Raw genomic sequence first — 11,335 nt, forward strand, 5'->3', positions numbered from 1 at the left:
CACTGGGGGGAAAGGTAATCTTAAATCATACTTTTAAGATTAAATTTGTAATTTCACAAAGAAAAAGTACACTTGGGATTATTTATATGATAAAGTATTTCAATTTAAGTCAAAGTTCTACATTGCTCATCCTTATGCAAGCAACCAATGGTTTGTCATTCCTTTTTTCACTTCCCCTAGTAAAAGTACCTTATTCTCCCAATTTGACTTTAAATCTAAAAATAATAATAATACATTTGTATTACAAATTCAACTTCAAAGTGTAATTTATTTTTTAATGTGGCCCTAATGCTCCTTTGTAAATACAGCTTTGGAAAAAATTGAGACAAATTGTTTTTTGTGTGTGTGAGAACATTTTCTGCAAACAAAGCACTAAATATTTGTATTTTGGAGTTAGGTCATTAATTTATAAAACTGCATATCTAACCCCTACCCCCCCCTCATATACCTATACATGGCAAAATTAAAAGTGAATAACTTTGGAGTTAGAGTGGGGTGTGGGGGACTTGGGATGCACACATTGGTGTCTGTGCAAGTAAGGAAACTTCTCAGAAAATACAAAACAATGACATTTATTAACAGTATTCAAAATGTGGTGAGTTCATGGAATTGTTCCATAAATGTGGATAGATACCAGCAAATGTTTGGGGGGGGGGGGGGGGGGGGGGGGGGAATTAAGATGAAATGGCAATGGTGGAACACTGCCAAGTTTTTCCACATAATGTAACTGGAGCCTTTCAAAGAAGTGACAAAATGACATTTGTGATAATTCTGTCGACAACTTGGATTCATTAACAAATTCTAATTAATTCTTATGAGGCTGGAATGGCGCCCCCTATGGGTGGTGTTGACAGAGGCGGCAGGAGGAGGGACTTGAGTTTGGCTGACATGGCTGCTATTTCGGGGTCCTGGCTTTCATACATCTTTACCAATCTGGCAAACTTCAGGACACCTTAAATGAGAAGCAGACTTGGAGTTAAAACCCTTTTTGACAATTTTATTCCAGATTTCTCAACCAATTCCAAACACAGTAGTGCCTTAAGATACAAGTTTAATTCACTCCATTACCATGCTCATAAAAAAAAAAAAATTCCCCACTAAAATGAATGGAAATGCCATTAATCCATTCCAGCCTCCCTGAAAACAGATGTTTGTCTTTTTTAATAAGAAAAATAACACTACAGTATAATATTGTACATGATACAAATACTGTACTGACAGTTAAATAGAATGAATAGAAATTGAACCGTTTTGGACTTTTTTTTTTTGCTTCAATTCAATGGACATTGTGCTGCTCTTCTGGTGCGGTCGCCTGGCCACTTGAGGGCAATATTAGTGTTCGCGCTGCCCACATTAGCCAAGCTGGCAAATGAAAAACTAGTTCACCACTCAAATAGTTATTTTAACTGCATCCAATCCTGGCAGTTGGCCCGAGTTTAAGTATTTTGCTCTCACCCTCTCCTTCATTGTTGAAGCCGTATGCTTTGATGACTTCCTGTTGAATCAGCGTGGCCACGGGGAGCACCAGCTGTAGCATCTTGCCCATGTCGTTGCACGCGCTTTCCCGCGCCTCCTCCATCCTCACCGCGTTTTCTGGCACAGAGAAGGCCTGGATCACCTCACTGAGCACCACTGAGAAGCATGCGCACAAACACATGACCTTAGTACACCTCACTAATGCATATACAATACAATACAGGTGCACCTCAATGAATTACAATATGTAGAGAAGTTCATTTATTTCTGTAATTGAAATGCAAAAGCCACACCCATTATATAGATTTCGTTAAAGAAAAACAAATTTCGTATCATAGCTGCTTCAATTTGAGCCAGGAAAACCCCTGTATGACACTAACAAAACTGCAATTAAAACGTTATTTCGACAGCTTCGGAAATTGTAATAGTAAATCATGGTTTTATTATAGGAACATTTTAAGATGCGAATTTCCTTTGATTGTTAATTTAGTATGCAGGATGTAAAAGTTACCTCTGGTCTGTTCTACAGTCAGGGTGGGCTGCTGTGCTGGTGCAGAGGCCATGTCTGGAAAGAGATTACAACACAGAACACACGGCATTTATATTTAGAAATATTGCACTATAACACCTTGCAATGAGATGCAAATAGGGTGTCACGTTACAGATGAAAACGTTTGCTCGAGTGCATAAGGTTAACAAGGATGTGGAGTTCGTCATGTGTTCTGTCGCAACGTCACATCACTACGGTCTATTATACTCTTATTTGAAAGACTGTCATGACGTCAACGTCAACAAAAGCTAATGTGCAACATGATGGCGGTTTGTGAAACAAAAGGTGTTTAATAATCGTGACAACTGGATGAATTAGGTGTGGTTTGAGCAGATGTCTCGACGATTCGTGTCAAATGTTTACCAAATGTTTATTTTAACCACATATGATGAGTTAACTTGTATAACTGTATTTATAAGCTATAAAGCCATCAAAATGTAGCAAAATAGCAAACGACTCACCACAACGCCGCAAACAAGCTTGTCAGCCAAAAAGCCGACGGCACCGATTCGCGACAGGCCATTTACGACAGCAAGTCCCGCTTTCGGGCAGACGCCCTGGCGTTCAGTAAACAACGTCAAAGTTGTGACACGCAGATGTCACTAAAACGTAGATACGTGGCACTCAAAGCACACTTGTGAACGTTGGCGGTGTCGATGGATGAAGGTGAGCTGGATGGATGAAGTTTTAGCGGCTGCTGACATATCGTGACACGTTTCTTGTCGCAATGGAGCGGAAGTTTGCAGATTTCAGGGCTCGGCGGCAGGCGAAAAGGCTTTCCAGCAAGGAGCCCTCAGCCCCCGCTGCTCCCAACACAAACGTGTGCGCGACTCCAGCTGGCACTCCGCAGACTGAGCAAAAGTCCGACCCCAACCCCCCAGAAGAGGTGAATACTGTCAATTTCAATTGTCTACATTGTGTGCTTAACGTGTTTCGAGCGCTCCGCGAACGTTCTATTCCTACTACTAACGCCTACAGACAAAATAGATTTGACATTTTCGTAGCGTTTTAAGAACATGTCGATGGATGTGCTTTTGTCAAAATACCCCAACGACCAGGAATTGTGGCGCACCTTTAATACCTTGTTTTGGTTTGTCTTGCTGAGTTCCGGATTCATGCAAGTGAGTACAGAGTCTGTTACCATGACGACTAGTTACAGCGCTTGGGGTGGCTGATCTTACGCAGTGGGCCGAAATTGTGAAATGCGAAGAACACGCGAGCCCCTTACAAAGACAACTCGAGAACAAGCACTAAGCCGCGCAATTACATTTTGTGCAGACCGGTGGAAGTTGGCCATTGCAGTGGACATATTGACAAACGCGAGTGCTTCGATTAGATTGCTTTATTGTCAAAATATGACTGTGCGTCTCATACCAGACTCATCAGATAAATAAAAGAGCAAAGAATAAATAAAGGCATTTCCATTATACTGGCTCTCATTTACACCGTACACATTGTATATTTAATCATATATTCATTATGCCCCCCAAAAATAGATATTCTTGCACACACTATATGATTGCTCTGGTGAAGTTGAGGGTTTATTATGGTGATCGCTTTCAGATAAAAGCTGTTGGATGCCGCCATTTTGGACAACTTAGATGTTTGTATATGCCGCTTATCAGGTGCTATCTGTGCATCCGAGAAAACTTGCTGCCTCAAAAGTCAAAAAGGCGTTTCACCCTCATGCATCAAGATGGCAAATAAATGGCAAGTGCCCATACGGAATTGATTGAAGGCTGTGTGTGTCCCCCCTCCCACACACACACACACAAAAATGCTCATTTTCTCCAGAGCCCATCATCAGATTTTCTAAATTCTGGTGGCGCTGTACTCAGATCGAGGTGGCCATTCCAACTGGACTCAGCATTTTTCAGAAATCCTGTCACGTTGCTACTGTTAGCAAAGGTGAATCTGTACGAACACTGCAGCTCTGCTTATCTTTTGGCTTGGTGGTGCTTCGGCCGCCCTTGAGAGTGACACGCATGGGTGGAGAAACTGGGGGCAGTAAGTTTCAGGCCTCTTGTGTGGAATTTGCATGATCAGAATCAGAATGTGTTTCCCCCCCCCCCCCCCCCCCCCCCCCCCCCCCCCCATGTGTTTCCAAAGGGCGCGAGGGACTGGATGCTGGACACCTCGTGGGGGAGATGGCTATCCACAAGAAAATACGACCTCTCCAACATCACCCTGCTCAAAGTCCTGCTCTGGGTGGTCCTGCTCGGCTTTTTCGTGGAACTGGAGTTTGGCTTAGCCTTCTTCGTCGTCTCCCTCTTCTACTGGCTGTACGAGGGACTGCGTGACCCGGACGAACGGGAGCCCGGGGAGATGAGCGCCTATTCCGTCTTCAATCCGGACTGTCAGCCGCTGCTTGGCGCTCTCACCGCCGAGCAGATGGAGGCAGAGATGGGCTACAGAGCACTTGCAAACAGATGAAATGCCTGTAAATGTCACATGAATCTTGACTTGAAATAATTCATTGCTATGTATTTGATGTCATTAAATGTCTTTTGTCTATTGACAGTTATTTCCGTTACTGTTTCACATTTAAGGGAATATGTGTGGAAGATGGCTGTTATAATTTAGGAAAATGTGTCACTACACAATTTTAATGTGGGTTTTGGCACTGGGCCAAGTGGTTCACCCCTATGCCTCACAGTAAAGCGGTTGTGGGTTCCAATCACATTCCAATGACATGTTAATTAACATTTTAAATTGCTCTAAAGTGTGTGTGAATTGTGTGTCCGTTAAGGTATAATTCACTAATTGTTTTGTTTTATGGAAAGGCCAATAAGACATTTTCTTGTGTAGAAAAAAGGGCTTGTTTTTGTTTCAGCGGTTTTCAAAGTTCATTAACAGGCCACAAGGGGCAGTGTCGCGTTTTCACATACGAAAGGTTGCCTTGTCTCAACAACGAGCAAGAGCGTCCGCCGGTTGCACTTCCGCATTTGTATCACCGACAATTTTCTGTGGCGCTCCGATTTTTATGCGAATTAAAACTAAAATTGGCATGCTGATGCCAAAATTGAAGTCAGTTTTTTAATAGCACGTCAATTGTTGTCCCCTCCACAGCTTACCCTCCAGAGAAGCAAAGTTCCACAGATTAGCTGTATAAGACTCGCCAGCTGATTACGATTGGACTCATCTGCAGCTACGTGGGAACTTGTTTGTGCAGTCACAATTGAGACGGCGGCGAGAGGCGTGTGCATCTCCCAATAGGTCAGTGCTATCAATGTCTGCAAACAGAAGTAGTAGGAATTCAGAGGATTTGCGCTGGCTTTTCATTTAACCTTGTAACATGTGCATACAGTTGTAAGTCGGATTTTTTATTTTTTTCAAAGCTTGTAAGTATTCCATCTTAGTTTTATTTACACATATCTATATCACGTGTGCTCCTGCTACTTCTCGTCGTACATGCATCCCTGGCTCCTTTTTCTATATTTGTGGTGGTTTCACCATTCCGAGTCAGGGGGCAAACATCAGTGCATTTGTCAAACAATTATATTTTGCATATTTTAAAGTAAAACTCGGTGATCAAGACAAGCCATGGGCCCCTCAAAAAGTGTACAAGCGGTGTGTTGAGAGTTTATGGACGTGGACAAAAGGAACGTGAAAAGTTGGCATTTGGTATCCCCATGGTTTGGTGAGAGAGAAAAGATCATTGCACAGACTGTTATTCTTGTTCGTGAAAACATCCGCAAAATAAAAATCAAATCGAATATCCTAATCTACCGTCAGATATAAGACCAATGCTTCATTCATCTGAAATTGCAGTGCCGGTTTTCGAACTACCACCTCCTCTAGAAGAGCTGAGCGATGTTAAAGAACGCAGTGACAGGACATGGAGATGTAAAGAGAGTCATTTGGGTTATTGCAATATGAAAAACACAATTTGATTAACCTTAAAATGGTGTCCTTCTTCTTGGTTAGCAACGTGGGTACACAAAGTATCCCTGCTTTCTAGCTCGAGAGAAGCATTGGGTTGAGACGAATTGGCCTCCGAGATCTGATCTTAAATCTGGAGATGCCAACGTTCTACATTAGCCACTTGTTGACAGGAAGAAAATAATATTCCCACCTCTGCACATAAAACTAGGTCTCATGAAGCAGTTTGTAAAACTGATGGCGACTGTTTCAAGAACATCATCTTGCAATTTCCTTGTCTGTCAATTGAAAACAAATCAAGGCCGGTGTGTTTTATGGTCCACAAATTAGGCAGCTAATCAAAGATGAACAGTTCACCGGAACCATGCCAGACCTTGAGAAAAATGCTTGGTTATCATTCAAAGACGTTGTCGAGAACTTTCTTGGAAATACAAAAATTGTTCAGAAACTATTGGAGAGCTACAAAGCGCTTGGTTGCAACATGAGTATTAAACGACATTTTCTTAAGTCATTTTGTATTATTCCATCCATTTTCTACACCGCTTATCCTCATTAGGGTCGTGGGCGTGCTGGAGCCTATCCCAGCTAACTGCGGGCAAGAGGCGGGGTAGGGGTACACCCTGAACTGGTCGCCAGCCAATCGCAGGGCATGTAATATTATTACAAAATGAAATCAGGTGGTGGTAATATGAGATTTAAAGTACTTTATTGAACGAGAAAGACACCCACTTGTGGAGCTCGGTGGAATGATCCTAACCCGGCCAGAACTATCTTGTCATTGATGTCAGCTCTTTGGGACAAAAGGTGTTTTCTGACGTCCATTTCAAGTTAATGTACGACAATTCGCCATAACGGCGAGCTTTTACTTGTGCATGTGCCCATATCGGTTAGTAAGTATTCCTCATATGTTTTCACTTCATTCATGTTAGTTGTTAGTGTTTCTTCTGATTCAAGTGTACAGCTGTTACTCGTCTTTTTATGCACCTTTAATGTGCTACTGTACAGAGGATAAGCAAAATTACAGTGCGTGTTTTGCTAAATTGTATGTAAGGTTTTCGCATTCAGTATGAACAGCTATGCACAACCTAACCTCTTTTGTTGTTTAAGTATGAGTACATTATGGAAATAATGACAGCGTGCGGATCTTCAGCAATGTCTGGGAGTCCTGCTGTGGTTCTTCGTTTGGTGGCTTCGGCTTACACTGTGGCTGAGAAAGCTGGCGACATAGTGAGAAACGTCCTTCACCGTGGAGACCTCGGCATAGTGGAGAAGGTGAGGCATTGCCTCATGAATATGTCTCGAATGAGACTGATTTGTCCACTTTGGACACAGGAGGGTGCTCATGATCTGCAGACACTAGCGGACAGACTTGCACAGCGGAGCATCTGTGCTTCACTGTCCAGACGTTTCCCTAAAATCACTATCATTGGCGAGGAGGTCAGTGTACTTACTTTTTCTCCAACACGGGTCCGAGTGTTTTGCATGTCTGTCCCACAGTCGAGACGTCCCGTGTTTGACCCTTGGCTCGTGCATGTTCTCCGTGTGCATATTCATATGAATCCATGCAGGAACTTCCAGCTGAGGAGGTCTCGGAGGACCTGATTGAAAATGGCCAAGCAGAAGAAATCCTTCAGAAAGTCTGCCCGGTTGAATATAGTGGAGTGAAAGAGGAGGAGGTAAAAACCAGTGCATTATGAAGCACCATTTGTGATTGGGTTATCTTTAAATGTATACTTAGGCCCAGAAGTATTCGGACAACGACAGAGTTTTTGTGATGCTGCCTTCATACTTGACAACAATTGATTTGAAGGGGCTCAAAAAAAGGTATTTTACAAAGTGACAAAATTGTTAAAATAAACATTTGTAAAGGAGACAAATGGTGTAATTGTATTTTGCAATTTCAAAAACTGTGAAAACGCGCACACCGAGCGATGTGACTAGCGTTGCGCAGTGTGCTACGTTTTATGAACTAGTTTTATGAATGGCCGAACGTTGGCAATTAGTTTTAATGTAATTTGAAATTTGAATCGCAGGTGAACGGCGTCGCCGCATTGCGGATTTAACGGCCAATCAGAGATGCCAGGTCGTATCATGAGTTTTCACCCCCCCAAAATGTTTATTTCTGGGGTACCAAGCAAGATCTAGTTGGCTGCCAAGCCGTACCAATAGAGTATATTCAGTCTATAATCGTGAATAAAAACAAGCAAATGCATATTAACAATAAATCCTACAAACAATTACAGTATACAGGTCCGTGCGATATAACTGCCCCCAACATGAGTTGTTATATAGTGCACATGAGCTGAGCATGAGATTTTTTTATTTCATTTTTTAATTCAGTGAGTGAAGTATTACGCAATCATTCACTTTGTTTTTCTGACTGTGAAGAGAATCGCAGGGGTCTTTGAAGGCAAAGAAAGAATATGTATTATTCAAAGGCCAATGCAGTTACCTGAACTCAACCCAATAAAGCATGCTTGTCACTTAAGACAAAGTGGGAAGGGTCATTACAACTCGGTCGTTGTCTAAATACTTGTGGACCTCATTGTATATATACTATAATGTTAAACTTGGTCAATGTTTTACAGAGATTACATAGTGGTTTCTGTTTCTGCCTTTTCAAAATATTAGCTGGTTGTGTGGGTGGATCCTGTGGATGGCACAAAGGAGTACACGGAAGGTGAGTCCTGTTGTACAAATACTCGCCAATAGTACAGCACGAAACACTAAATAATGGGACTTAATGAACCGTACTGGCGACAAATATTTTGAAACTAACAAGTGGTGGACCAGAGAGAGAGCATTTACTTTGAAGGAACATTTTACCTCTAATTTTATGATTTCTTTTAATTAATAACGTGTGTAAATGTTTTTTAAACCACATGCATTGTGTTTCGGTTCATATTTTAGGTTGTCTCTGAAGTTATCCTTATGTTATAATATATTCTTTATTAGTGTTATTAGTTATACAAGTATGCGTGTTTTTTTTTGAAAGTATAAAAAGAAATTAGAAAAAAATATATATTTGTTTGTATTATAATTATACCATTGCATAAAATAGAGAAAATAATTTTAGTAGGAAATATGGTTTTTAAAATATGTTTATTAGTTCCTTCTGTCCTCCTTTCTACTGTAAAGTAGTAGTAAAGTACATTATTTGAATTGCTGTATTGATGATTTCAATTTGACCAACTGTCATATACTGTATGTTGTTGCGTACTTCAGGCTTCCTCGATAACGTGACCGTGCTTATCGGAATCGCCTACGCAGGCCGCGCAATCGCAGGTGTCATCAACCAGCCTTTCTACAACTACCAGGTCCGGACCAAATTCAACGATCCGACTTCTCTTATGAACTGTCGCTCTTCTCTTCTCTTTTTTTTTGTTTTTGTTTTTTTTTTTTATTTTTTTTTTTTTGGCCGACATTTACCTCAAGACTTGTCTCTCGCCAGCTTGGGCCAGGGGCGCGTTTGGGAAGAACCATGTGGGGGGTGCTCGGACTGGGTGCCTTTGGATTTCAGCGACAAGAAGTTCCGGACAACAGACGCATTGTGACCACCACGCGTTCCCATAGCAACAAGCTTGTAACAGACTGCGTCAATGCAATGGAACCTCATGAGGTTATAAGAGTGGGTGGCGCAGGGAACAAGGTAAGCTGTATTCAAGTTATTCCAGTGGAACCTCCAAAGTTGAACGCTCGCTGTGATGCTGCTTGACTTCCAAGTTGTTCTCATTTCAAAACAAAGGAACTCATGTAAATTTAAATAATGTTTCAAACTTCATATTAACCCTTTTACATTCACCGTACAGATGATGTTTTGAATAACATTTAAACATTCTTTTCGGCATGTTTTTCCAGAATATTTAGTTTGAACTCCAAATTCTTGAGTTTAGTATCGTCGTTCGCCAGCGTAGGTTCAGTTCCCACGGTGTGCTTGTGAATGGTTGTCTGTCTCTAAATTGGCACGGTGATTGACTGGCAACCTGTCCAGGGTGTAGTCTTAAATCTGCCTTAAGCCCAAAGTCACTGGATAGGCTCCAATTCACTCACAACCCTGAGCAGGAGAAGCGGTGTGGAAAATGAATGACCTGACGACGAGTCATCTTTCCGCAGATCATCCAGCTCATTGAGGGCAAGGCGTCCGCTTACATCTTTGCCAGCCCAGGAACCAAGAAGTGGGACACGTGCGCTCCCGAAGTTCTCCTGCGCTGCGTTGGCGGTATGAAACATCACTTTGGATTCGGCACTCAATCCAACCGGCAGCCCTCATCTAACTTACGTAATGCGTTCCTTTTTCTCTACCAGGTAAACTCACGGACATGCATAATAATGCGTACCGCTATGACGCTAATGTGAAGCGCATGAACTCCGCCGGCGTTCTCGCGACGCTCAGAAACCACGAGTACTACGTCAGCCGAGTGCCCGGGTCAGTGCTGCAAGCCCTGAAGTCCGACTGAGGATCGTACGCAATGATGTCATAAATCATCAGTGATGGTTTTATCAACACATTGGAGTCCACATCATCCTCATTTAGTCTAAAATACACAACGGGCCCATGCCTAGCACATCCAGAAGGTTGTTACGTTCAAATATGTATTTCATATTTAATACAGAGTAGTGAGTCAACTTTGAAATGTGTTTTTATGGATAAATATTTACACTCAATGTTTATATTGCTGGCCGTGTCTGTTGAAATACACCACTCAAAACGAGTTAGGCATATTCGGCTTTCGGGTGATATTTCAGGTTAAACAAGAAAAGCACTGTAACCTTTGCGGGTGAACCTAATTGAAACTAAATTTGAATACACGCGTCCAACTGTTGTCCAATGTTTCAGTACTTTTTGCACAACTTTCTCTTCTCTAACAAGGCAAAGATGAACGGCAAAATCCACAACTGATGTTTGATCCATTATTTAACCCATGTCCAAATGTGAACAGCAAAATGAATGATTAAATACGAACTTTAATTGAACCGAAAAATGTTTTGGTCAGTCAATTGGTCACTTTCTTCCTGAAGGGAATTGAGTGTTTGAATTTAAATGTTTGAATTTATATAATACTTAAAAAATATATTCTGTATACAGTATGCTTCATTCTAAACCTGACGAGGGTAGCGGACAACCTAAATTATACTGCCCCATTTTGACTCGTTTTGTATTTTGCTTTAATATAATGACCACCTAGTCTCTCCGCTTCATGCACCACATGCGAAGATCTGCACACCAACTGACGAGTGTAATTCAGCAGCTGGGTGAGGAAGTGTTCTTTAGCCTTTGTGCATTTTGTTTTTATTAAGACTCCTGGGACCTCATTTTAAACAGTACAATAACTTTATTTATACATATATAATACAAGAAATATATGTATTCCAAATGAATAATAAATTCAGGACAGATATGCTTACAAAATATTTCAAATACATATT

General features: G+C 41.5%; 3 protein-coding genes across 7 annotated transcripts; 2 read left to right on the forward strand and 1 right to left on the reverse strand.

Moving 5' to 3' along the window:
- Positions 1-556: 556 nt before the first annotated feature.
- On the reverse strand, positions 557-2,736 carry grcc10 (gene rich cluster, C10 gene). Its single transcript, XM_061704780.1, has 4 exons — positions 2,488-2,736; positions 1,988-2,041; positions 1,456-1,632; positions 557-952 (listed from the first exon to the last, which is right to left on the reverse strand). Exons 2-4 carry the CDS (start codon positions 2,037-2,039, stop codon positions 813-815), a joined length of 369 nt encoding a protein of 122 aa, XP_061560764.1. The 5' UTR covers positions 2,040-2,041; positions 2,488-2,736; the 3' UTR covers positions 557-812.
- Positions 2,564-4,550, forward strand: saysd1 (SAYSVFN motif domain containing 1). 3 transcript variants are annotated; one of them, XM_061704778.1, is made up of 3 exons: positions 2,564-2,692; positions 2,760-2,912; positions 4,136-4,550. In XM_061704778.1, the coding sequence occupies exons 1-3, from the start codon at positions 2,687-2,689 to the stop codon at positions 4,457-4,459; spliced, it is 483 nt and encodes a 160-aa protein (XP_061560762.1). In that variant the 5' UTR covers positions 2,564-2,686; the 3' UTR covers positions 4,460-4,550. The 3 variants fall into 3 exon arrangements, with proteins under 3 accessions (XP_061560762.1, XP_061560763.1, XP_061560761.1); XM_061704779.1 differs by having other exon boundaries at positions 2,773-2,912; XM_061704777.1 differs by having other exon boundaries at positions 2,564-2,912.
- Positions 4,551-4,928: 378 nt separating this feature from the next.
- bpnt1 (bisphosphate nucleotidase 1) lies at positions 4,929-10,726 on the forward strand. Of its 3 annotated transcripts, none has more exons than XM_061704774.1 (9): positions 4,929-5,242; positions 7,016-7,180; positions 7,241-7,345; positions 7,477-7,584; positions 8,540-8,588; positions 9,134-9,225; positions 9,360-9,557; positions 10,022-10,127; positions 10,214-10,726. In XM_061704774.1, the coding sequence occupies exons 2-9, from the start codon at positions 7,028-7,030 to the stop codon at positions 10,363-10,365; spliced, it is 963 nt and encodes a 320-aa protein (XP_061560758.1). In that variant the 5' UTR covers positions 4,929-5,242; positions 7,016-7,027; the 3' UTR covers positions 10,366-10,726. The 3 variants fall into 3 exon arrangements, with proteins under 3 accessions (XP_061560758.1, XP_061560760.1, XP_061560759.1); XM_061704776.1 differs by having other exon boundaries at positions 7,044-7,180; XM_061704775.1 differs by having other exon boundaries at positions 7,059-7,180.
- The last annotated feature ends 609 nt before the right edge of the window (positions 10,727-11,335 follow it).

This window comes from Phycodurus eques, chromosome 18, assembly GCF_024500275.1.
Source record: "Phycodurus eques isolate BA_2022a chromosome 18, UOR_Pequ_1.1, whole genome shotgun sequence".
Lineage (NCBI taxonomy): Eukaryota > Metazoa > Chordata > Actinopteri > Syngnathiformes > Syngnathidae > Phycodurus > Phycodurus eques.